Source organism: Aulonocara sp. 'chitande type north' Nkhata Bay, linkage group LG12, assembly GCF_057382095.1.
Source record: "Aulonocara sp. 'chitande type north' Nkhata Bay isolate Kocher_YH1m ecotype deep benthic linkage group LG12, A_spYH_male_GT1.1, whole genome shotgun sequence".
Classification (NCBI taxonomy): domain Eukaryota; kingdom Metazoa; phylum Chordata; class Actinopteri; order Cichliformes; family Cichlidae; genus Aulonocara; species Aulonocara sp. 'chitande type north' Nkhata Bay.
Window position 1 is genome coordinate 31790791 of NC_141355.1, and position 27937 is coordinate 31818727.

A 27937-nucleotide genomic window follows, 5' to 3' on the forward strand; every position below is an offset into this window, starting at 1 on the left:
ATTACTTACACAGCGGAGGTAGTTTTCAGGTAGTTTTATTTTGAAGGGTTGGTGAATTCTACGGAAGTGAAGATGTTTTGTTGCGGTGGGGGAAGCACAGGCCAGGGAGAGTCACACACGCTTGAAAAATGGCGGAAACGTGCTCCGTGTTCATGCGACCTCCAGCAGCGGTTCAAAACGGTGCCTCCTAAGCCTTGTCCTGTTTTTGTGTGCATGCGTGAGTAAAAACCTTGCGTGCATCGCGCACTTTAGCGAGTTGCACATTTCGGCATTTTGTTAAAATAGGTAGGATCTGTTTATTCGGTTGACTCGTTTTACGTCTCCTTCCTGTTGAATATGCTACACTGAAAGTTAAATAGAGGTGTTGAGTTCTTTGTGCTGCCATATTTAAAGATAATATTAGCAAAGCGTACAATCTCGCTCTCTCGCTCTCTTTTTTAAGTATTCACTTGTGTGTATAACTTAATAACGGATAACGAAGTAGCGTCGGATTATGTTGTGCTGCTTCTGTGCCTTGAGAAAAATAATAATCTGTTTTTTCAGTTGTCTAGGTGTGTCACTTAATGTGTAAGGCTGTGGGTTAAAAGAGGCATGCAAGATGGAAAACGGTATGTATCACAGAGGTATGCAACGTCTTTGTGAATAGATACTGACCTATGCTGATCTATACTGGTCTGTTGCCTGCCCCCTCAGATACAGTGGAGTGCTCCACCTCTGGCCACATCAAGCAAGTCATCAGCCAAGCAGTCACTGAAGAATCCCAAGTCGAGGCTTTCCATTGTAGTCACTGTGTGCTGATCTTCGAATCCAAGGTGTACCTTTTTGAACACCTTAACAAGGTGCATGGCCTCAATACAGAAATTTCTCTCAGAGAGGCTGGTTTATCCCCTGGGACTGACAAAGCCAACACAGAGAGCAGCAGCAGGAGTTCAGGAGATAATTTTAAATGCCAGAGGTGTGATTTTAAAGCTTGTAGTTGGGATGGTTTAAGTGAACACGAGGAACTGTGTCACAAAACTTCAGAAAATCCTAACGTGTCAGGAGGTGTCATCATTTCAGAAAACCTCGACAGCACTTTAAGTGTCATTTCAGCAAACCAGAACAATGAAGCTGCAGGAACATCGGAAGATCCATCAGTTCTTTCAGATATTTCTACCTCAGAAGCAAACTGCACATTAAAGGACCTGAAAATTTTGCAGGAATCTCCTTCAAGCTCCTGTCCAAACAGTAGTGGTGTGTTTAAAGTCACAGCAAAGTCTGTGATAGATATCACCGGAAGTAAGTCGTACCCTTTTTTGCACACTGACTTGACTACTGATTTGACTAAAACTCCGGAACAATTCAGAAAGGAAACTGTTCCTGACAGTGCTGTGAAGAGATCCAGTGGTAAAAGTTTAAAAGGTCATCCTGTCAAAAAAGCCAAGTTGGATAACGAAGAGATGCTCACGGAAAAAGAAAAAGAAAATAGACAACAGTCATCCAGCAGCGAAGTCAGCGAAGATGAAGACGAGGCAGACGCGGCAAAAGTGTATTCTTGTAAACATTGTGACTACAGCGACGTGGGCATCAGGCGAATTTCTGCCCATTATCAAAGTGACCACCCTTATATCAGATACAATTCTGTCTACATTCAGGACGCAAGTGATCACAGTGCCACCTTTCGTTGCTTGGAGTGTCCAGTTGAGTTTTTAAGCACAGCTGACCTCAAGAGGCACTACTTGGAAAATCATCCAGATGCCCCAGATGTATTTGCCATGAAATCATGTGGCCTCAGTTTGGTTTTCAAATGCTTTCTTTGTAAATTTACTATCAATCTATTGAAGTCTTTGAAAGAACATTACAAGGCAAAGCATGCAACATATGAAGTGGAGAATTCCTTATTGTTCTGCAGATATTCAATGTCTGAATGCCAAGAGGAATCGTCTCAGCTGAGTCTAGATGTTCACTACCAAAAAAGCCACCCAGATGAAGTAATCACATTAGATAAAATCAAACAGTCCGCTTGTCCCACATCACATGGAGCATCAGAGATGACATCTGAGAAGTGTTCAGATTCTGTGATTGTAGTAGATCATTCAGAGACCACACCAGAAGCCTGTAAGAATCGTTCAGAATCTTCCCAAACCACGAAAGGGGAATCTTCGAAGTTTCCAACAAAATCCAGTAATGAAATTACTACTGGACTGGACATTTCCTCATCCAGTTTACCAAATGAAACATTTTACTGCCAGTTCTGCAGTTACACAAGTACCGAGGTTAAGAGTATCCTTGGTCATCACTATGCAAAACATTCTATGGATGCACCAATAGGTACTGATGATGTCCTAGGGTACAGTGCTGAGATGCAGAAACGTCAGAGTGAATCTAAGATGTCAAAAAGTCCTTCATCTTCCCAATTTAATACTAGTAAACAAGTGAAGATGTGTAGGGAAAAAGAAGATCTGTATAAGGAGGATTACACAGCAGATGCCTCAGAAACAGGAGAGAGACAGAACAAGTCCTACGCATGTCCAGAAAACTTGTTTTACTGCCACAAATGCAACTTTGGAAATCCGTCTGTAAAAGGAGTAATTATCCATCAGGCTAAGGTTCATCGAAAGTGTAATTCCAGCACTAAGTGTGTTCTTGAATATACAGCTTTAATCCATGATGAAATCAGGAAAGCAAATGCAAAGGATTCCTCTTCTTCCCGTCTACCTCCTCCTATAATAAATGAAGGCGAAGAAAAAGCATTTTTTTGCCACTTTTGTAACTACAGGCATAGTACTTTGGATCGGGTAATGCGCCATTACAGCAAAACACATCATGGATTTAAGGCGAAGACTTCAGAAGTCCTTCTGCATACATCTAAGATCCACGATCAGGCACAGAAATCTCCTCTAACATCCACTCAAAATGAAGAAGCTGCTCAGGAAATCCTCAAGCTGAAAATGAAAAAGAAAAAAACAAGGAAGCATTCAAAGTCTTTGGTCATTTCAGCAACACCCTCAGTGACAACCCCACACACAAAGAGGTCCCTGAACTGTTACTCATACGCATGCGCATACAAAACTGACGTGATATATGCTCTGAAGACGCATTTAAGGAAAATTCACAAAGTAAAGCGTACAGTCACAGATATTTTAAGATATTATTTTAGACAAGGATCATTAAAGCGCGGCTATTATTGTGAATTCTGTGTTTTCAGACATGAAAAAGCTGCAGCAGTTTATGAGCACTACCAGGAACGCCACCTAGGACGTGTCCCCTGCGTTGAGTATGTAAATTCTCGGTTATATGCTGGTCCTGAAATGGTCCTTTCTAAAAAGAAGAAGCCTGATCTAGAGCAGAGTGGAGGCAATGGCACTGAAAACAGATTGCTATCCCAAAGATCCGGACAAAATAAAGCTGGTTTGTCTTGCAAAAGATGCTCTTTTAAATCTAAATCTTTGTCAGATCTGGCACACCATTACCGAATGGTTCATCCTTTGAATGCAAAACTTTCCAAGAAAACAAGCGCAAGCTGGCGGGTGGAAGACCAAAGTGACAGATCTCGCTCATTGTCCTCCAAAGTGTTCAAGTGCCTTTACTGCTCTGCAAATTTTAATAGCAAACAGGGTCTCCACATTCACTGTGGATTGAAACACCCGGAAGCTGTAATTGAAAGATATGAACAAGAACAAAAACCAAAACAGCAGCGCAAAAAAAGAAGGCATAAGACATTGAAGTCTAGCATAACAGCAGAAAAAAGCCTCTTGATCTACAAGTGTCCAAAGTGTCCATATGTGAATGTTAGCTCCCAAGGGACCCTCACTCACTGTCAAATGAAGCATCCAGCAATTGTAGTCTGGGCAGATGAACTTGAGACAGGTGAAGTCTTTGCATCAAACATGGTCAATTGTACTTTAGGAAGAAGTTCTAATGAAAGAGGGTACTTGTGTAAAAAATGTTCACAAATCCATGGATCACTGACAAAACTCAATGCTCACTGTAAGATGGTTCATCATGACAGAAAAGTGTATGAGCACACTGACACTGAAAGCCAGCCGGTTCACACATCTCGGGGCTCAGCACGGAAGGATGCCTCTGTGAAAAACAAAACTTCGAGAAGAGTAAAAATTGCGAAAAGTAGACAGGCTCCACAAACGGAAACTCCTGAGGCATCCCCATCAACTTTGCTGTCCGGCCTCCGCAGCAGCAAACAGTTGTACAAGTGCCAGATGTGCACCTATAAAGGACCGTATCGAAAATACCTCCAGCGCCACTACAAAAATTATCACAAAATGGATGCAGTCAGTATTTACAAACTTCTTGACAAATATAATAAGCGTAAATGGAACTCTCCCAGCAACGTACTTAAATCAGGCAACAGCACAAAGGTTAAATGTTTGAAATGTCCAGAATTAACATTCAAGTCGTCGCAGCTGCTCATTGACCACTATAGTACTTTTCACCGCTCAGAGTGGAAATTGGACTTTACTGTGTTGTCACTAGGATTGAGGAAAAAGAAAAACACAGGGGTTTACAAATGTGACCACTGCAACACACAATTAAATGGGATTCGAATGGTGTGTTATCACATGGATCGCCACAGAGCAAGGATGCTAGAGAAGGCCAAGGCTGCGCAGAGAAAGGAGTCGCTTATTAGTACAACACTAGAGCAAGAATCCAGCGAGGTAAGTTGACGCTGTAATTCCTGTCTACGCTCTTTGTCTTCTGATCTACTCGTGTTATTTGACCATTACTGTGATTTTTTTTTTTTTTTCCAGCCCTGCAGGCAAGATGAAATGACCACATTGGAAATTGTGAACGAGGTTAATCGTTGGAACGGGACACGAGTACAGAGCGCCGCTACATCAGAACTCTCTGATGTACAGCAGCCAGAACTAGAATCGAATGGAGACAAACACACGTGTAGACAGTGCGGCCGGATGTTTATGTCATTGAAAGGCTTGCATTCACATGAGCACAGCCACGCAGCCCTGGCAGCCATCAAGAAATTGGACAATAGCTCCACATCTGGATTAAAACACAAGTAAGAACTTTGGGCTTTTTTTATTGTTAAAAACTAAACTAAAAAAAAAGTAATAATGGCTAAATTTAGACTCATATATTAAAGCAGTCACACCATTTTGCCACGTTTTTTTTTTTTTTTGTTTGTTTTTATTGTTGTTGTGGGCTCACTTAAAAAGTAACATAGCCAAATGGAAATTTTAGCAGTTGGTCTTGTTTAGTCTGAAAAAGTACAGTGCCTATCTGGGTATTGGAAAACCTTTGCAGAAAAGCTTCTTTATCTCAACATTTTCACTTCCTGGTTAAATAAAAAGTTAGACTCCCCTTTCCCGCTTTCCTCAATTCCACCTCTATCCACTCCTGTATAACTTTAAACTGCACAAGAAGACCGTTTCCTCATAAATCGAAACAATGGCTTTCTGACAAGAGAACCAAAGTCGAGAAATTATACCTCCTTTACAGATTTTAGGAGTTACTTCATCTACTCTCTGTTTGACTAATGTATCTTTCGCAGGCTTGTTGAAATTGAATTTTGATTGCTTTGTTCGTTAAAGCAAGTCCCAAACACCCCAAGCTGTATTTTTTGTGAGAGTTGAATGATTGTGAACCTTTTTTTTTTTTTTCTTTTTACCTCACCAGCATTAGCAAATATCTCATCCACAAATCTGGAACTCTGAGACCTTTTCTGTGTAGTTGCTGTACCTATCGGACAACAATCTTTGGCCTCTGGAGGAGTCATTTTATGAAAAAGCATAATGGTAAGAACTCATTTGTAACATCACCAGTGGTATCTTATGAGCATTAAGTGTCAAATGCATTGACTTTGATCTGCGAACATTGATTTCAAAATCACCAGAATTTTTAAAATTAGTCTTTTGTTGTAGATTATTAGCATAAGTTTTCTGTATGCTGGATTTGGTCAAGTTAATATGAGTTGTCACAGGTGCATTTTATATTAGAAGCTGACTTTAACTGTTCAGACTGGGATGGTTTTGGCTTAGTTTTAAAGACAGCCACATCTTTCACAAGAAGGGGTTTGAGAGATTTCGTGTGGCTTTATGTCTGTGTTTATGTCTTTCCTTTTTCATTTGGTTATTCTTTTGCTGAATGCTTAGATCTCATCATGGCTGCAGCTGAGACTGAAGACAAAGATGAGAGTGAAGAGAGGTTTAAGGAGTCCTCTAATTCATCAGAGAAAATGAACAGCTTGCCTGAAATTGATGAGCGACCTGAACTGATTAAAGGCAAGTCATATCTCATGTTTTTTTGTGTGTGTGTTTGTTTGTTTGTTTGTTTTTTAAACTTGGTCTTGGTTTTCATAAAACAAACAGTTTTTGGTTTTGTAGCAGTACTAACAGACTGTGGGTCCTTGAAACTTTGACAGGATCTCTGTACTTGGAGCCCCCAGATGTGCGGCGCCAGTTAAACCACTACACCATGATGGCACAGAGCAGCATCAAATCTAAAGTGAACGTGCAACTTTCAAAATTACCTGAGAACAGCGTGCTTCACTGTGAGTTCTGCAATTTCAGCACTGGACACCTGTCTAGTATCCGGCGGCACTGCCTAAATCGGCATGGAAAGAAAATCCTCAGATGTAAAGACTGCAACTTTTTCACAGGTTTAAGGTAAGGTGCTGTAAGAGTTTGTATTTTGCTGTGTACAAAAGATTTTTGGCTTTTTTTTTCTTTAATAAAATTTAGTGTGTTGCTAAAAATCTGCAAATTGTACTACTTAGCTTTAACTATTTAGCTTTTGTTTTTGAAAATGGAAAATGTACACAAATGATATTCTGGGATTGAAAACTTCGAAAATATTTTTATGTAAATATTAGGGCTGCTCAATTAATCGAATTTTAATCACGATTACGATCTGGGCTTTCAACGATCATTAAAAATGACTGAGCGGATTATTAGCCCCTCCCTCGTGCTTTACTCTCGCGCTGCTTCGTGTGGCAAATCGAGCGCACCTCTCTGCATTTCGAACACGTGTCACAACAATTAAGAGGACCCGAGGGAAGCTCCGAAAGCTAAGCAGAAGTTATTTGGAGAGGAGAGTGACTGCTGTTGGTTGAAAAGAGAGGTAAAAAAAACTTCAGTGGTGTGGAAACATTATGGGTTGGCGGAGTCAGACGTGGATCAAGTAGACATAGTGTGTAAACTTTGCTACAGTGTCGTAGCTGCACCACAGAGCAACACTGCAAAGTTCACTAAACATAGATGTTTACATTTTTCATTTATTTTTTATATTGCAAACATTTTCACTGTTATCACTATTTGCACACTATTTTATATTATTTTTTGACAATCTTTAAAGTCATTATTCAATACATTGTTATTGTTAAATAAATATCGTCAAATAATCGAGATCTCAATTTCAGTGAAAATAATTGTGATTATAATTTTTGCCATAATCGAGCAGCCCTAGTAAATATTCGTTTTCACATTTGTTTTAAATGTTGCATTTATTCTCGCATTTGCATTCAGGATGAGTAATAATTGATACTTTTAATTCTGCATCATCACACATGCGCAGGATCTGACTAGTTTCTATAGTCAGGTGACATAATGCATTCCTGGTTTGCCTCAAGCAGGAGACACAAATCCCTTTGGGGTGGCATCGGGAAGAGAACCTGGCATAAAAGTGTGCTAAATCAAACATGCCGCGCTATCTGCTGTTTGAACCCTTTTTGAAGAAGAAGCTTCTTTTATTCAAATTTAGACATTGTTGTCAATTATTTTAAATGTATGGGAATAACTTGGATGAGTTTTATGAGGTATTTGACTTGACAGACATCTTGAATTTGTCATTTCTACTCATTACTCAACACGAGTTGTCACCAAACACCGACAGATTTGCAATGTTATCACTGATTTCTCCTGTTGTCATTAGGAAAACTCTGGAAATGCACATGGAGACGGGTCACTCTACCTGCCAGTCAAAGCCTACTCATCAGAAGGACCTCTGCTGCCCTTTCTGTCTGTACCAAACTAAGAACAAGAACAACATGATTGATCACATTGTCTTGCATCGTGGTATGTTGGAGCATTTGCAGGATTTGTAGGAACGTGTTCTGCTTTCCGATACCTGACGCTGTCACACAAGCATTCCCTTTTTTCCTTTTTTTTTCTTTACAGAGGAACGTGTAGTGCCAATAGAGGTTCGTCGCCCCAAACTGTCACGTTGCCATCAAGGCATCATCTTTGGGTCAAAAAAGGTATTCTCTTTAACTGATGGGCGGACGGTGCTCTTGTTCTACACACTGCTGTCATAACCATGAAGATTTAGAAAATCAAGAGAAAATGAAGTTGAATGAAGAATGAAGTTATTTAAGCCTATAAGAAACGTAAGCAGCAATTAGATGTCAGACGTCAACATGTCTGATATTTGAAGGGAGTAGCCAACGAAAGAGAGTGGGAGCATACATCCTAAAAATATGAATAGATATAAAAATGAACAAAGAATTCATCAGAATGACATTTTTAAATGTCAACCATGCATCTTGCTTAGTAGCACTGCATCACTTTCACAAGCTACATATAGACAGTGGACTTACTTTTGCAAAAGAATGGTTTTATTCACATATCACATTGGCTACAGAGACATTGGCACTGGGCCATTTGATTCCTTTAGTCTGAATGTTTTTGTAGTCCAAAAACTTTGCCACAAATCGGTTTAATATTGATTAAGGTTGCACCTAATGGAGTGATGCAGTGCATATCCTACCCCAATTCCTTGGCTATTAAAAAGTGCTACATTTACAGGGATTAAACCATAAGTAATGTCAAAGATGGACATGGACAACTACTGTGACACGATCCGTTGGTTTCTGAAATTGTGTTTTGATGCCCCAAGATTAGCATTTTCACCACAACCATCTTAGTTTCAAAGTAGGGCTGGGCGATATGGCCTAAAATCCATATCACGGTATAATTTGAAGCATGTGCGGTAACGATATATATCAGGATATATTCTTTTCTTCTGTATAACGTATTTTACACACTATAAGGCACACTTAAAATCCTTTAATTTTCTCAAAAATCGACAGTGTGCCTTATGTATGAATTCTGGTTGTGCTTACTGACCTCAAACCGATTTTGTGTTACACGGTGCGTAGAAATCAAAAAATGTTTTAGTACGACTTTGGAGAGCTATGAAAGCGCACCGCTTGATGGATTGCCGGAGCATTACGGCTGCCGTAGTCAGGAGCCTTGCGGAGTAATCCAAAACTCCGTCCACTTCAGGTCCCAAAGTCAAACACTGCAGCGTCACTGAGAGTTACAAACTATCGCAATTCTTTCATCTTTAATAAAATGATCAGCGTTTCTGCTCTACCAGGTGTAACAATTAAGTTTAACATCCAGGCATCCATGAAAACAGAATCTATTAAATTGAATGGAGTTAGAAGTTAGCAGGAAATTTGCTCGCTAGCTTCCACCTAAACATCATATAGCATGTTCTGACTGAGAGATTTCTGAAAAAATTTAAATGTACAGCTCTGCTATCACTTCCAACATAAATGAAGACAGAAAACTAAACAGCAGTGACATTTGTAAGGTTACTGAAGTTGGGCTAGCTGGTATATAATGATGTCCTACGTGATTGCTAGCGACACAGCTACGTTAGCATAACATTAGCACAGTGAAGCTGAAGGATGAATGCCAACTTTTTAACGTGAGGGTTTCTAGTGGTTAGGGACAAATGCAATTGCATGGCAGGATGCTGTAAACGGACCAAACTTCAGTCAGGAGAACAACTGAGATAATCCATCCACAATACGAGGTTAGTCATTAATATACTGCAACAACATGGGAATATAGCAGCTGCGAGAGAATTCAGCATTAACAGTGGGGCAAAAAAGTATTTAGTCAGCCACCGATTGTGCAAGTTCCCCCACCTAAAATGATGACAGAGGTCAGTAATTTGCACCAGAGGTACACTTCAACTGTGAGAGACAGAATGTGAAAAAAAATCCATGAATCCACATGGTAGGATTTGTAAAGAATTTATTCGTAAATCAGGGTGGAAAATAAGTATTTGGTCACTAACAAAAATACAACTCAATACTTTGTAACATAACCTTTGTTGGCAATAACAGAGGTCAAACGTTTACTATAGGTCTTTACCAGGTTTGCACACACAGTAGCTGGTATTTTGGCCCATTCCTCCATGTAGATCTTCTCGAGAGCAGTGATGTCTTGGGGCTGTCGCCGAGCAACACGGACTTTCAACTCCCGCCACAGATTTTCTATGGGGTTGAGGTCTGGAGACTGGCTAGGCCACTCCAGGACTTTCAAATGCTTCTTACGGAGCCACTCCTTTGTTGCCCGGGCGGTGTGTTTTGGATCATTGTCATGTTGGAAGACCCAGCCTCGTTTCATCTTCAAAGTTCTCACTGATGGAAGGAGGTTTTGGCTCAAAATCTCACGATACATGGCCCCATTCATTCTGTCCTTAACACGGATCAGTCGTCCTGTCCCCTTGGCAGAAAAACAGCCCCATAGCATGATGTTTCCACCCCCATGCTTCACAGTAGGTATGGTGTTCTTGGGATGCAACTCAATATTCTTCTTCCCCCAAACACGACAAGTTGAGTTTATACCAAAAAGTTCAACTTTGGTTTCATCTGACCACATGACATTCTCCCAATCCTCTGCTGTATCATCCATGTGCTCTCTGGCAAACTTCAGACGGGCCTGGACATGCACTGGCTTCAGCAGCGGAACACGTCTGGCACTGCGGGATTTGATTCCCTGCCGTTGTAGTGTGTTACTGATGGTGACCTTTGTTACTTTGGTCCCAGCTCTCTGCAGGTCATTCACCAGGTCCCCCCGTGTGGTTCTGGGATCTTTGCTCACCGTTCTCATGATCATTTTGACCCCACGGGATGAGATCTTGCGTGGAGCCCTAGATCGAGGGAGATTATCAGTGGTCTTGTATGTCTTCCATTTTCTGATGATTGCTCCCACAGTTGATTTTTTTCACACTAAGCTGCTTGCCTATTGTAGATTCACTCTTCCCAGTCTGGTGCAGGTCTACAATACTTTTTCTGGTGTCCTTCGAAAGCTCTTTGGTCTTGGCCATGGCGGAGTTTGGAGTCTGACTGTTTGAGGCTGTGGACAGGTGTCTTTTATACAGATGATGAGTTCAAACAGGTGCCATTCATGCAGGTAACGAGTGGGGGACAAAAAAGCTTCTTACAGAAGACGTTACAGGTCTGTGAGAGCCAGAGATTTTCCTTGTTTGAGGTGACCAAATACTTATTTTCCACCCTAATTTACGAATAAATTCTTTACAAATCCTACCATGTGAATTCATGGATTTTTTTTTTTCACATTCTGTCTCTCACAGTTGAAGTGTACCTCTGGTGCAAATTACTGACCTCTGTCATCATTTTAAGTGGGGGAACTTGCACAATCGGTGGCTGACTAAATACTTTTTTGCCCCACTGAATGAATCAATGGGACAGAAGTGGAGGAGTGGAGTTTTTGGCTATCCCCATATTCCAAAAGTACTTTGTCTCTTTGCTATTACTGTCGCTCAGTAAAAATTGCAGATGATGTTGTTTTTAGTCGCTGCAATGCTTTCAACCAAAACAGGCGCAGCTTGATGACACCATCAACATACGCTATCGCGGTAGAGCGGTATAGTCAAAATCTCTACCGTTAGCCAAATTTATATCGTTTCTACCGTATACCGTTTATACCGCCCACTTCTATTTCAAAGAATAAGATGTGGTGAGAAGGAGAGGGGCTGACAGTGAAACTGCTATCTCTATGCAGTAAGCAGACAAAAGATAATCCAACATTTTTAAGCAATTTAAACATGATTTGCAAAATAGTTGTAGTAATATTTTATTCAGTATGCTTCCAAAATCAGTGACTAAGCCCATAAACTCACAAGGAAAGTGTTTACTATGTCATGTCTGTCTTCCCATAAACTATAGGACTGGGAGTCTTATCTCAACCCCATAACTCCAAGTGTATTATATTGGATAAATGAGTTTTTGAGGCTTCTACATCATCAGTGCCCCACCCCAATATAATGTGATGGAAAAGTGTATCATAATTTGGACCTTGATTCTGTCTATGCAGGTCATGAAGAATCATGAACTCGTGGGTCAGGGGAGCCTTGATCAGCTGGAGGCAAGCATTGATAATGTGCCAGTAACAGAAGAAGAAGAGGAACATTTGTCTAACATGGACCAGCTAGATAAAGACAGAGAAGATGTAGAAATGGAGGACCTTTTTGCAGACTGTGATGAGGTTCCACAAACTGAGAACCTGGAAGAAAACTATACCACAGAGAAAAGTGCACTCCAGATCAGGGAATGCCAGGAAACCAACGGAGAAAGTCCTGGCGAGACTTCCGAATCAGACATTCAACATGAAAATGCCAAACCAAACTCTACTGTCCAACAAGAGCTGCAAAAACAAGCGGAGCTTGTGCTGCTAGAGACTGCAAGAGAACAGGAGACAGGAAAAGTGGAACAAAGTGTAACAGAAGTGAAAATTACAGATACCCCATGTGAGGATTACGGCGATCCAGAGGAAGAGAGGCAGACAAATGAAAACCAAGCCCAACCTGAATTCACAGAATCTGGAGACAAACAACAAATGGAGACAGGAAATGTGGAACAAAGTGTAACAGAAGTGAAAATTACAGATACCCCATGTGAGGATTACGGCAATCCAGAGGAAGAGAGACAGACATATGAAAACCAAGCCCAACCTGAATTCACAGAATCTGGAGACAAACAACAAATGGAGACAGGAAATGTGGAACAAAGTGTAACAGAAGTGAAATCTACAGATACCCCATGTGAGGATTACGGCAATCCAGAGGAAGAGAGACAGACATATGAAAACCAAGCCCAACCTGAATTCACAGAATCTGGAGACAAACAACAAATGGAGACAGGAAATGTGGAACAAAGTGTAACAGAAGTGAAAATTACAGATACCCCATGTGAGGATTACGGCGATCCAGAGGAAGAGAGGCAGACAAATGAAAACCAAGCCCAACCTGAATTCACAGAATCTGGAGACAAAAAACAAATGGAGACAGGAAATGTGGAACAAAGTGTAACAGAAGTGAAAATTACAGATACCCCATGTGAGGATTACGGCAATCCAGAGGAAGAGAGGCAGACATATGAAAACCAAGCCCAACCTGAATTCACAGAATCTGGAGACAAACAACAAATGGAGACAGGAAATGTGGAACAAAGTGTAACAGAAGTGAAATCTACAGATACCCCATGTGAGGATTACGGCAATCCAGAGGAAGAGAGACAGACATATGAAAACCAAGCCAAACCTGAATTCACAGAATCTGGAGACAAACAACAAATGGAGACAGGAAATGTGGAACAAAGTGTAACAGAAGTGAAAATTACAGATACCCCATGTGAGGATTACGGCGATCCAGAGGAAGAGAGGCAGACAAATGAAAACCAAGCCCAACCTGAATTCACAGAATCTGGAGACAAACAACAAATGGAGACAGGAAATGTGGAACAAAGTGTAACAGAAGTGAAATCTACAGATACCCCATGTGAGGATTACGGCAATCCAGAGGAAGAGAGACAGACATATGAAAACCAAGCCAAACCTGAATTCACAGAATCTGGAGACAAACAACAAATGGAGACAGGAAATGTGGAACAAAGTGTAACAGAAGTGAAAATTACAGATACCCCATGTGAGGATTACGGCGATCCAGAGGAAGAGAGGCAGACAAATGAAAACCAAGCCCAACCTGAATTCACAGAATCTGGAGACAAACAACAAATGGAGACAGGAAATGTGGAACAAAGTGTAACAGAAGTGAAAATTACAGATACCCCATGTGAGGATTACGGCAATCCAGAGGAAGAGAGACAGACATATGAAAACCAAGCCCAACCTGAATTCACAGAATCTGGAGACAAACAACAAATGGAGACAGGAAATGTGGAACAAAGTGTAACAGAAGTGAAAATTACAGATACCCCATGTGAGGATTACGGCGATCCAGAGGAAGAGAGGCAGACAAATGAAAACCAAGTCCAACCTGAATTCACAGAATCTGGAGACAAACAACAAATGGAGACAGGAAATGTGGAACAAAGTGTAACAGAAGTGAAAATTACAGATATCCCATGTGAGGATTACGGCAATCCAGAGGAAGAGAGGCAGACATATGAAAACCAAGCCCAACCTGAATTCACAGAATCTGGAGACAAACAACAAATGGAGACAGGAAATGTGGAACAAAGTGTAACAGAAGTGAAATCTACAGATACCCCATGTGAGGATTACGGCAATCCAGAGGAAGAGAGACAGACATATGAAAACCAAGCCAAACCTGAATTCACAGAATCTGGAGACAAACAACAAATGGAGACAGGAAATGTGGAACAAAGTGTAACAGAAGTGAAAATTACAGATACCCCATGTGAGGATTACGGCGATCCAGAGGAAGAGAGGCAGACAAATGAAAACCAAGCCCAACCTGAATTCACAGAATCTGGAGACAAACAACAAATGGAGACAGGAAATGTGGAACAAAGTGTAACAGAAGTGAAATCTACAGATACCCCATGTGAGGATTACGGCAATCCAGAGGAAGAGAGACAGACATATGAAAACCAAGCCAAACCTGAATTCACAGAATCTGGAGACAAACAACAAATGGAGACAGGAAATGTGGAACAAAGTGTAACAGAAGTGAAAATTACAGATACCCCATGTGAGGATTACGGCGATCCAGAGGAAGAGAGGCAGACAAATGAAAACCAAGCCCAACCTGAATTCACAGAATCTGGAGACAAACAACAAATGGAGACAGGAAATGTGGAACAAAGTGTAACAGAAGTGAAAATTACAGATACCCCATGTGAGGATTACGGCAATCCAGAGGAAGAGAGACAGACATATGAAAACCAAGCCCAACCTGAATTCACAGAATCTGGAGACAAACAACAAATGGAGACAGGAAATGTGGAACAAAGTGTAACAGAAGTGAAAATTACAGATACCCCATGTGAGGATTACGGCGATCCAGAGGAAGAGAGGCAGACAAATGAAAACCAAGTCCAACCTGAATTCACAGAATCTGGAGACAAACAACAAATGGAGACAGGAAATGTGGAACAAAGTGTAACAGAAGTGAAAATTACAGATATCCCATGTGAGGATTACGGCAATCCAGAGGAAGAGAGACAGACATATGAAAACCAAGCCCAACCTGAATTCACAGAATCTGGAGACAAACAACAAATGGAGACAGGAAATGTGGAACAAAGTGTAACAGAAGTGAAAATTACAGATACCCCATGTGAGGATTACGGCGATCCAGAGGAAGAGAGGCAGACAAATGAAAACCAAGCCCAACCTGAATTCACAGAATCTGGAGACAAACAACAAATGGAGACAGGAAATGTGGAACAAAGTGTAACAGAAGTGAAAATTACAGATACCCCATGTGAGGATTACGGCGATCCAGAGGAAGAGAGGCAGACAAATGAAAACCAAGCCCAACCTGAATTCACAGAATCTGGAGACAAACAACAAATGGAGACAGGAAATGTGGAACAAAGTGTAACAGAAGTGAAAATTACAGATACCCCATGTGAGGATTACGGCGATCCAGAGGAAGAGAGACAGACAAATGAAAACCCAGCCCAACCTGAATTCACAGAATCTGGAGACAAACAACAAATGGAGACAGGAAATGTGGAACAAAGTGTAACAGAAGTGAAAATTACAGATACCCCATGTGAGGATTACGGCGATCCAGAGGAAGAGAGACAGACAAATGAAAACCAAGCCCAACCTGAATTCACAGAATCTGGAGACAAACAACAAATGGAGACAGGAAATGTGGAACAAAGTGTAACAGAAGTGAAAATTACAGATACCCCATGTGAGGATTACGGCGATCCAGAGGAAGAGAGACAGACATATGAAAACCAAGCCCAACCTGAATTCACAGAATCTGGAGACAAACAACAAATGGAGACAGAAAATGATTTCAAAGTGGATGAAGAAACACCAGCTCAAAAGCAAGACGTTAAAGCACTTGAGCATAAAACACTGAACATTGAGGCAAAGGTAGAAGATGACATACTGCGTCATATCTTACAGTTGGCCAATGATGACAGCAAGATGCATAACAAGGCAGATGAGGGTAAAACGGTCAAGATGGAGAAGGGCACTGAGGCAAGTGATATCCCATTAGCTGAAGAGAGCAACTTCCCTTTGTTCCAGAATCCAAAGAATCAAGTTGGTATAGAGGCAAATTCAGCCTTAACAAAGCTAAATATTGCACATGTAAATAACACGAGGACAGAGGAGAGTTTAAAAATTGAAAGACATATGTTAACCCTCCCGCCCACTTGTGCACAACTTAAGATGATCACCGGTGATATTTTAGGTGTCTCGTTTACAAAATTAAAGCAGGAAGAAGTGCACACTCAGCAAAGCAGTGAACAGGAACCTAAACCTTGCACAGAAATACCAGTACTTGAGAAAGAATGTCTGAAGAAGGAAGTGCACTCTCCTGAATGCTTCAAGGAGGAAGAAGAGAAAGGTCCTTTCGAGCAGAAGCAAAACCAAGAATCTGAGATGCTCACAGAAGACGAGGAACGACACCAAGATCAGGCGCCTGGTGACCACGACGGGATGAAGGATGATGATTGTCTGCAAGAGCCTGAAGGTAAAAAGAAATTATGAGTGAATTGAAATATTAGTTTTTGTGCATTTTTGTAAGCAAAATGCAGAAGCAGTGTGGAAAAACTAAATCTTTGCGTCTATAGGATGTAAGAAGGTAAGTAACAGCCAGATGCTACAATCATCAGCAAGTATGGTGACCTCTGTAAAAACAAATTGTCTGGCAGTTCATTGATCTGATTCACATGTGTGATAAAACAATGCACAAGGTGAAGATGCTCAGACAAACCAAAGAAATATATGTAGAAGAGCTACATCTGAGACTCTAAAGGCTTCAATAGCGATGTCTAGCGATACTGCAAAGCATCACGTTTGGAGAAAACCAAACAGGATAACAGCACAAGCTGTTCACCTCCACACTTGCCTTTGTTCTACTCGTGTGCTGTGTAGATCACAGCTGTATCCACACCTGGGCATTTGTTATGCAGATGTTGTGGCAAACCTTCTGGCACCTACTTATACAGTACAGGGAATAGGGCTGCCACAATTAGTCGACTAGTCACGATTACGTCGACTATCAAAATCATCGACGACTGATTTAATAGTCGACGCGTCGTTTGAAGCTTTGTAAGATCACAAAAGACGCAGGAATAAGTAGTAGGATTTAAGAGTGTAATAACGGACTGATACAGAAGATGGCAGCACTGCATGTACAAGGATGCCAGCTGCCGTTAAACCCCGAAGAAGAAGAAGAAGCAGTGTCCCAGAATTCATAGCGCAGCCCAGCTCAAACGGCGGCAGCTAGTTAGTTTTAATATTACTCTTATTATTCTTTCTGGGTCACAAAATAAAGGTTTAACATATGTTCAGGCGAGAATGTAGCTGTGTAAACCTCAAATATCTGCTCAGTTTATCAAGACACCACATATTTTCAAAAGCGCTCCGACGTTTTCGGAGACGTCTGTTACCCACTAGCTCGATAGCGAGCCGGGGGCTAGGCTCACTAGTGCCCTGAGACCCACCGCTGTCTTTCGCTACTCAGGTTAAACATATATAAGTCACTTAGATAACTTGACAATGTTATTGTTTAGCTTTTTTTAGTATTTTATTTGTTCCTGAGTAAATCAGTTTGGGTGAGATTAAAGTTATAGTTTTTACATAGCTGAATAAACGTCAAGCAGACAGCTGATTATCAGAAGTGTGAGATTCTCGAGAATATACTCCAGTGTCCTGTTATATTTTAGATAGCAAGGAGTTTATTAAACTTCACCGAAACAATCTGCAAATTTCATTAAAATTTAATAAACTACCATCTTGTCTTTATTTTTAGTTAGCACAGACCTTAAACACTTAAAGCTGTAAGCTAATGATAGTTATATAAGAGCAGATGCTGCTGGTGCAATAAGATGTACTTTTACGTCCAGTGGACGCATGATCTGATTAGTCGACTAATTGCAAAAATAATCTTTGACTAGTCGACTATCAAAATAATCGTTTGTGGCAGCCCTAACAGGGAATACTACCTGCACGAACCAGTCATCATCAGGTATTAATCTTGATTTCACTCTGCCATTACAAATTACATAAACATATGGGACAGTTTTCATGCTATATCCTCCGAACCTTTCGTAAGTGAATATTCTCTAGGGTGTACAGATGTATGAATCAAGCCTGTTCAGAGTTAGGATGTTGTATAAAATATAAATAATGCAGCATGCAGTGATTTGTATGGTATCTCTATGGTATTTATTTTAAAAAAATATTTAAAACCCCTCTCTCTTCTATAACAAGTTACAGAAAGTTGGCACCTTTAAAAAGAATGAGGACCTGTGACCAGAGCAGTACATTTTTGGATACTTTAAGAAGGTGCAGTTCATGCTTAGCACATATTTCAAAATCAAGTATCCGTGATGGTATCCAGGCATCGATTACCTTCAAAGGTATCACTAATGCTTAATAGTATCTACTAGGTTTAGAACAACAGAGACAACGGCTTTTTTAAGAAAGATCATATTTACATAAGAAATTTGCATTTGCATCATGAAATTAGAAACATAACAATGTAGAACATAAAATCGTCATTTGAATTTAGTACCAAATCACAAAAGTGAGGTCTTTAAGTTGTAAGGCAATGACCCTACAGTATTAGAGAGAAAACCACAACAATCAGATGATACCCTATGGGCAAAGCACTTGGTGATGGTGGGAAGGTAACCCTCCCTTTTAACAGGAAGAAGCCTCCAGGGAGGGACAGATGTCTGCCACAACGGTTGGGAGATGAGGTGAAACTCCTGAGCAATTTATCTTGCTCTTTCAATTATATAAGCTATGTTCTGATCTTTGATAGGATTAGAACACAGCACAGTCCCTTCAGTTTTCAAACGCGTACAGGGTTGTAAACACAGTGGCAAAAATGTTCCTAATCACACTTTTGTGAAATATGTCAAACTCAAAACGACCATGTGTTTTTCAATAAAACAATCTCTGTTGCTTGAAGCATTCAACCACATCACGTGGTTTTAGCAGCCTGTTGACTTTGTTTCGTTTCCAAGAATTGTTATGTTGTTGCCTAACCTTTCAGATGCCGTTTCCAAGAATCAACTTTGTGTGATCACAGCTCTAGAACAGCTAATGTACTAAAAAGACTCTGATATGAATGTCAGAGGCCATTTCTTCACCATTATAGATGAACTCTTAGCCTAAGTTAGACATAATGTTTTTACATCTAAAGTAAAAACATTATATGTATACAGATATCCTATTTAATCACAGCAATATCTCTTTCACTTTCAGACTGTTCTTGGCAGTGTCCACTTTGATGCTGCTCACCCAGAGAATCACCTCTGTGTCTTTGGACCTTCAGGAGAAACGAGTCGTACTGACACCATCCAAAAGGCAGACTTGTGTCATGCTTCTCCCTCTAATCAACTACATCCTCAATTTTACCACACTGCTTGGTGGTCCTTTGGATTCCTATGGACAATTCATTACTCTAATGGAGGGGATCAACCTCACCTCGCCACCCAGTCCTCTAGGTGTAGTTTTCCTAAAGCTGATGCAAGTATTAATGCTAGAGTGGGTTAGATTTTATCTTGTCTTTTTTCTGAAACATCTTATCCATGATTTCAACCCTGGCATCCTCTATGGCAGTGGTTCCCAAACTTTTTTTGCTGGGCCCCCCCTTTGTTTTACAGAAAAGTGTTCTTCGCCCCCTCCCCCTTGCTCGCGCACACACGCACGCACGCACGCACGCACTAACACATCCTCCAACCACACACACCCACGCACGCACGCACGCACTAACACATCCTCCAACCACACACCCACACCCACGCACGCACGCACTAACACATCCTCCAACCACACACACCCATATTTTGCTCAATTGCGGTTTATTTCACACCTCAAACATTTAGTAAACAATTGAGCAAATACAAGTAATCTGCAGGTAGTAAGCAGGGTTTTAATAGTTTTGCAATTTTCAGTAGTTTTTATTTTATATTTAGTTTTGACTTCAGATTTTCAATTTTATATCAGTTTTAATTAGTTTTTACCAATTGTTTGCTAGTTTAGTTTTTATTTTGTTGAAAATCCTTAGTTTCAGTTTAGTTTTGATTAGTTTCAGTTATAGTTTTAGTTGTGTTTGCAATAATTAAGTGTAACAAAATCCCAGTTTCATCATATCAGTCATTCTCTTCTGCTTATCCTTGAGTATGTTGTGATTCCAGCTACCATCGGGATGCATCACGCTGCCTTGCCTGGGGTTAGCTTCTGTTTTCTGGGGATGAGGGTTGAGTGTGCTCCCTTACATTCTCATGGTAAGCTAGGTTAGCCTTCTTGTGTGAGCTTTTCAAGTGCACTTTAAGGTTTGTGGGAATTTTTTCCCTTTAGAAATGTCCCTCATAATTTGTCTCTTTCCACTACAAGACACTTGCTTTATCCAAAACACAGTCATATTCAAAGTAATCCCAAATTGGAATCTGGCGCTTTCTCCTGACATGATTCTGCGCGTGGACGGAGCAGCAACACAGACGACTCGACTAACGTACTGCCACCTGCTGGCATAATTAGACAGCAAAAAAAATCTGGAAACTAAACTTCATTTTCACCCTTGACTATTGTATGACACGCACACATCAATGAAAACTAAACACAGTTTTGCTATAAATGCAGTTAATTTTAATTAGTTTTGTGAACACTCATTACAGTTTTAGTTAGTTTTCCTTTTTTTGTTTTTATTTTTATTTCCATTAACGAAAATGTTTTTTCACTTCTAGTTTTCATTATTTCGTTAGTTTTCGTTAGCAATAATAGCCTTGGTAGTAAGAAAATAAACTAACTCTTTTACACTACGTCCACGCCTACACTGGTATTTTTGAAAACGCAACTGTTTCGTCCACACGTAAATGGTGTTTCAAATCACCGAAAACTGAGATTTTTTTTTTTTTAAAACTCATTTTTTGTGTTTATGTGTGAACGAGGAATACAGAGTTCGTCATGCAACATTAAAGGCATGTGCCTTTATTCATGTCAGGCTGTGGGCAATGTTATTGTTTACATGAGAGGAATTGCAGAATGGCAGCTATTCAGATTAACAGTATTTTGTCTCTATCTTCAGGTTTTACATGCTTACATATAACACGCAGTTACTGTCCCTCCATTTAGAAAGGCAGAGGCGTCACGGTGTATTTTACATGTAGTTGTTTTTTTCCTATGTAATATTCAACATTGCTATCAATAAATTTTTCAAAAAAAAAAAATGCCTCTGTGCCAAATGGGTTTAAAAACATAAACAACTGTGGGATGCTGTTTGTCCGTGATTTAGATGGGGGGGAACAAATCGTGGCAGTATCAGCCTGGTGTTATTTGTATCCCACTGTAACTTTACTGTATAAAGAGCTCACATCTCCAAAATGTCAGGAGTAGTTAGTCATTACAACAAATGTTTGAACTAAAAATCAAGAATGTGGGATACTGTTTGTCCGTGATTTGGAGAGCCCAGCGCTGCTCCCGACGAAGGGAAAACCAATTCTGCAGGGGAGACCTACCTTGGACTTGTGCAGGTGAAACCAAAGGGAAGTTATGCTTCACTGTATTTTCTAGTCTTTGGCATAGAATGAAGTTGGTTTGGAAACATATGCAGCTATGCTTCAGCTCCTGCTTTGCGTTTGTGTGGGCGCCGTGCTAGCAGTGTCCAAGCTTTGTTTTTTCCCCTTTTCATGCCCCCCCCCAGGGGCGGGCCCAACACTTTGGGAAGGTCTGCTGTATGGCATCCTGTCGACCTGGTGTCTTGGACTGGTTTTAAGAATACAGTATTACTCTCACTGGAAGATCAGCGAATGCCTCAATAACGCAGCAGGGTTTGGCTTTTGGGAAGATTCATCTGGGGACTATTTCTCCAAATGGAGCGGACTATCCGATGGGGACTTCTGGACCACTGAGGCATCGATATGCATGTCACAGTTTGCTCGTCGCTGGAACGCCACAACAGCTTCATGGCTGCGTAGACTAGTTTATGCAAGGCACAAACACTTCCCACTGCTCATGTGCTTTGGTTTTTCACTGTGGTGGCACGGTTTACACTTAGGACACTTTGTGGGGTTTTTCACCTGGGCAGCAACAGTGAAAGCAGACCATCATATTCACAGGAACCTTTTCCCAAATATTACACCGACACAGAGAAAAATCTACACTTTTGTAAACTGGATAAACACTCAAATGATTGTTACCTGCATTGTTATAGCGGTAGAATTTAGAAATTCGTCTGGTTTGAGACTTTTATCCAAAACATACATAGGTCTTTTTCCACGTGTTAATATAATCCTGCACTTTATCGTTTTAAACCTCAATTCACTAGAACAGTAGTCAAACAAAGATATATTATTAAAGCAAAAAGAACGTTGACTATGGCTCGTTGATCCCAAGAACACCTGCAAATCTACAACAGAATGGCTAAAAAAAGAAACACATCAAAGTGTTGCAATTGACTGGTTAAAGTCCAGTCCTCAACCTGATTGAATTGCTGTGGTGGGACCTTAAGAAACTTTTGCATAAACAAATGCCTGCAAATATCGAGCTGAAGCAACACTAAAGAAGAGTGGGCCGAAATTCCTCTACAACAATGTAAGGAACTGATCAACTCATAGAGAAAATGATTAAGTTATTGCAACTAAACATACCTTCTATATTGGAAGATGTACTTAGTTTTTCACTGGACTGGATGTAAATGAATTCTCTTTAAAATTTGTTTAAAAGTTTTAGAGTACTGAAACATCATGGGTGAGAGCAGTCTCATGTTGCAAAAGCACTAAAAAGAACCAGTAAAGTCTGCAGATCTACACGCCGACTCTCACCAAAGTCCTATAATTAATAACTGGAAGTGGTTTCTGACACATAATCACAGGTAAAGTGGGTAAATGCTGCCTGGCCAGCATAAAAACAAAGAGCACCAATGTCAACCAGTGACTTATGAAGGATGTCGCGCAAAGACCCAGATATTTATGTGTTTTATGGACCAAAACAAAGTAATGAGGCCACTGGCGTACAGTACATTCATCAGGTAGGAAGAATCATACTGCTCCCTGGTGGTCAAACTTATTGCAGCAATTTCAATTTAGATTTGCTGGCATTTTTGAAAATACATAAGTTGTTAAAAGAGTGCTTCTCATAAAAAACAAAACACACAAATGTAATAAAACATCGTCTCTAATTATATGAAGGCTTGTTCATTTCTTCAGAGTCTGTCTTTATTCTTTCCACAAATTCCCGACAACAATACCTAAAAACAACAACAGTCCAAGGTTTCTGTTTGAAACAAACTTTTTCCAGCAGTCTTCTGGTTTGTTGATGTCTAATGTGTAAATCTACGAGAGAAGAAAATAAATATACTTCAATGGAAAACCTAATCTTAAAACACATGAATCTGTGCATGTTTCTCATTTAAATGTTGTATTAAAGTTGACCATGATCCTCACCTGGTTTGTCAGGTGCATTGCTACACCGGTGAGTACAGCATAGTAAGGGAGAGTCTGTTCAGCATTGACCCCAGCTAATACCAGTCCAGACATCATGGCCACAACGAAGCCACTCAGCCAGGGTTTGGTTTGCTCCTGGAACCTCAGTGCAGTAGATTTGACTCCTACTTTGATGTCATCCTCCTTATCCTATTTATGAAAGACAAAACAACACGAGGTCATAGTCAATCAAGGTCCCTACTGTAACACGGGACACATTAATCTCATGTTCACCTCAAAGAAAAACATCAGTAAACACAGTAAACTGCAATCCCTTAAACTGCATTTCTTAAATATAAAGGAACAGCTACCATGTACTCACAGTTTAAACTGTTTTTAAATTAGTTTCAGTTTCTCGGTTCCTTTCTTCTTAAATTTACAGGTTCTCAACAGTCACTTTATTATGTATACCAGTTCACCTGGGCAAAAATCCCTTATTGATGTCTGAGGTTAGAGGAGAATGGACAGAAAGGAAGCTGATAGGAAGGCAAGGTTAACTCAAATAACCACTCAGAAGAACATCTGCTAAAAAGCATCTCTCAACGCACAACACGATGGGCTACAGCAGCAGAAAAGCACATTGGGGGCTCCTGTCAGGAAATTGAAGCTATCATTTGCAAGCTAAATTGGACAACAGGTGACTGGAAAAACTGCTTTCCTGGTCTGGTGCTGATGACCTTGGTCATGATTTCTGCTGCAACACTTAAATGGCAGTGTCAGAATTTGGCATTAAAAAAAGCATGTTGCCAGGTATCATTGGTTCAGGGTAGTCTTGGTGTATGAGAGCGTTCTTTTACATTTACTGCACTCAGCCTTTGGTTTAAGGAAAGAATTGTGTTTAATAGGAACGAAGTGGTGCGATCTCTCAGGCCCACTACTTTACCTGATGTGCGTATATTGTGTCATATACCAGCGTCCACATCACTCCTGAGAAGTATAGCGGGAGACACACGGACCAATCACAAGAGCCTTTAATAGCGGACCAGCCGAGCAGAGCGCCCCAGTTGAAAGTGAGTCCTAAAGTGAGAGAAGAGAACAAGAGAACAGCTATAGTTCTGATAATCTGTAAAATATTAACTCTAGACAAAGAACACTACAAGATAACTTTACACAGCACATACCCAACACAAACTGTGGCCAGTAAGTGAACCTCTTCATCAGTGGGTAGGTGATAACAAGAGATAAAGAAGCAGCACCCAGAGCTATACTGTGAGAGCATTTTGAACAATGTGAGGGAAAGACTGCAAAATAACTGGATAAATAATCACTTTTAGTTACACTATGAAAATTAACACACTGTAGTAATATTGTGATCCAGTTCAACTGTTGCACTAATTTTTTTTTCTCATGACTCGGAGGATTTAATCTAACCTATATACCTGTTCCTATTCTTCTATTTATATTTTCCTAATAAAATGTCATTAACGTTCATACATAAAATTGATTCTGAGTACCTGTAATAGTTGAGACACAAAAGAACCCCAAGTGCAAGCGAGAGCTGCCCTCCCAGGAAGACCAGCGCCTGCATTCGAGAAATCTCTCCTGATGCGATTGGTCGAGAGGCTGTGCGGGACACCTGCGCAAAAACACAAACACTTTCAATTTATCAGAGCTGAAAAATAAAGAAACACTTTGAGCAGGGGAGTGACAGTGACACAGGTAAGACTAACGTCTGCTTAGAAATGGAAGTTTAATTTACTTTATTGCAAAAACATGTCCTGTTCTTTGTTTGGAGTCAGCTGTAAGAAAATCTCATTTACTTTTTTGTCGAAGTCTTTGTCCCACATGTCATTGATGGTGCAGCCGGCCCCTCTCATGAGAAGAGCACCTGTACCAAACAGTGTGAGCATGCCCAGATCTGGGAAGCATCCAGGGTTAGCAGCCAAAGCAATGCTCCATGTACAGGGGAGGTACAGCAGCCATGTCCCTATGATTAAAAGGCAATGAATTTCAAGGGAATTAAACAAGGAAGTAAGATAAGAACAGAAACAAAGCCCACAAAGAGATGAATGTGCAGCCAATAGCTACATTAATCTGGTGGCATTTTAAATGTGGTTTGGTTTTAGATGCATCTGTGCAGTGACACTGAAAAAATGCAGGGGCAAGATATTTTAGACTCATTGTCTTACACAGTAATTACATAAGAGTTTTACAGTTTGGTAGGATTCTTTCAAAGAACAATTTTAACAATTACTATCTACATCATGAGTTAGGTCTACATGCTTACAAAGATGCTTCCCTGTTAGTGCCAGTTAATAGCTCTACAAGGTCAAAGATGACGTGCTTATTTTAGCCATTTGTTTTCTGAAGACTGTATTAATGTTATATAGCTTCTTGTTTTGTTCTGTTTTGTTAACATGGTGAAAATGCTGCTAAAAATCGTTCTGGGCTTAAAGAGTGCATGTTTGGAATAAAGTCAAAATTCTGCAATATTCTAGATATCAATATTTTTCTTTTAAACTGACACAGATAAAAATCATTGCATAGCAGAAAATGAATGTGTTTAAGCATGTAGACATGGTCATAATGACCTGCTGAAGTTAAACCTGAGCACATGAGCTTGCTTTGTCACAGTAGGAAGGAAAAACTCCCTTTTAACAGGGAGGGACGGCTATCTGTCGCGACTGGTTGGGGTGAGCAAATGAAGACACGACAACCCAACAATGTGATGTTCATATAAGTACAAACCTATAGGTTTGTCCAGCCTCATCAGCCGGAGGTACGGTTGGACGTGTACTGGTGCTGAATTTACTATAGTAGCAGCTGATAAACTGAACCGTCTTCTCCCGTTTTGCTGTGTTTCAAGAAGTCTTATTGATGACCAGACTGCAGATTGGTTCTTAGGCTTTCTCTTCCACACACGGGAGTCTGAGGGGGGCCCATCTCCAGCCTGTATCCCTTCCTTCTGGATGAAGCAGGTAGAAAGACATCGATAACAAGCTCCATGGTGGATCCTTTTCAGAGTGCTCAAAGCTAGCTTGGCTGGGAACATGGTGTCTCTGCACTCATAAAGATCACCCCTGCACACACAGAAGCAGAAAGACACATGCAAACGAAGGTTAAACAAATACATTTGGTACAACAGAAACAGAGATGTGTGAAACTTTTGGCTGAAACAACCTGACTGTTTTAGCTGTTTAGGTAAGACACTGCACACACCTACATGAGACAAGCTGGTGTTACAGTAACAAGGCTAAGCTATCACTGAAAATATAATGAATGCTACCAACACACTTGCTAACTCTAGTGTGATATAACGCCAAAGCAAGCTTACAATGAAGGTTACAATAGAGAATATACCGATTTTAAAAAGACCAAACACTGGACAGATGACAACCACATCAATACTTCCCTGCTGGGTCGTCATTGGTCGTCTCTTCTTTGAGGCTGACAGACAAGTTGGAGGACCAGCGCCTCCAACTGGTGTGGAGTGTGCATCACAATTTCCTTACTGGTTAAATAAAAACCAGGTCTCACACTAACTAGTTTTTATTTTTTATTATGGCAGCTCCATATTCAGCATTCTTTATCCAGTATATCCACTTTGCCTCCTCTGCACATGTACAAACAATCAGTAAGTTGGTTTTATTCGTTTTTGTGGTTTCTTTTGCAATCCTCAATGGGAAATAGCTACAGAGGTCACTTTCTGTCAACCATATGTATGCAATAATATAAATAATATTCAGCTTAATGGAAGCTTTTATATGCCAATAGTTTTTTTAATAGCAGTGTTTTGTTAGTTTATCTAACACTGCTTCACCTAAGGCGTTCTTAACAATTGCCTGTTTCTTTCTTTTTTTGCACTTTTTAAGGAAAAGCACCCATGCTTTTTTGGTTAAAACCATATGTTGGAAAACCTCTTTGAACAAGCCCTGTAAGTCTACTTCACTTATTTTGTTCTTGTTAACATACAAAACAACCATGGAGTAGTAGTCAGTGTAAACTGATCGGATCCTAGAAATTTATTTCTGTTCATCTGGACCCAGCGTTTAGTAGAAACATTTTATCACTTATCTATGTGACTTCTTCAGTTTCAGCCGACTGCAGGCTTCACCAACTTTACAAACAATACGGCTGCATAATGACTAAAATAACACCAATCAGCCAGAAGCTTAGTTTCAATAAAAAAAAATTCAAAGTGAGAAATAAAATAAATAAGTTCTAAACAGATTCTTAAATTTACTTGTCAAGACAGGGTAGGGCTGTGGAATATGCAACATTATTGCATATGCAAAAAACATGTGACAAGTGTAAGCAGCATTACAACTGAAACCTCAC

General features: G+C 40.3%; 2 protein-coding genes and 1 pseudogene across 2 annotated transcripts; 2 read left to right on the plus strand and 1 right to left on the minus strand.

The window, feature by feature from the left end:
* Positions 1-57: 57 nt before the first annotated feature.
* LOC147317784 (uncharacterized) lies at positions 58-19612 on the plus strand. The gene is made up of 13 exons (XM_086315106.1): positions 58-217; positions 544-608; positions 694-4655; positions 4749-5014; positions 5632-5750; positions 6108-6236; positions 6377-6620; positions 7885-8027; positions 8130-8209; positions 12087-12991; positions 14168-15490; positions 15785-16692; positions 19440-19612. Exons 2-13 carry the CDS (start codon positions 599-601, stop codon positions 19463-19465), a joined length of 8115 nt encoding a protein of 2704 aa, XP_086171232.1. The 5' UTR covers positions 58-217; positions 544-598; the 3' UTR covers positions 19466-19612.
* A 2179-nt stretch (positions 19613-21791) lies between these two features.
* Positions 21792-22511, plus strand: LOC147317785 (membrane-bound ghrelin O-acyltransferase mboat4 pseudogene; annotated as a pseudogene).
* A 355-nt stretch (positions 22512-22866) lies between these two features.
* LOC147317786 (4-hydroxybenzoate polyprenyltransferase, mitochondrial-like) lies at positions 22867-27918 on the minus strand. Its single transcript, XM_086315111.1, has 8 exons — positions 26960-27918; positions 26348-26679; positions 25420-25586; positions 25114-25235; positions 24781-24866; positions 24543-24676; positions 23621-23809; positions 22867-23509 (listed from the first exon to the last, which is right to left on the minus strand). Exons 2-8 carry the CDS (start codon positions 26649-26651, stop codon positions 23393-23395), a joined length of 1119 nt encoding a protein of 372 aa, XP_086171237.1. The 5' UTR covers positions 26652-26679; positions 26960-27918; the 3' UTR covers positions 22867-23392.
* Positions 27919-27937: the final 19 nt, after the last annotated feature.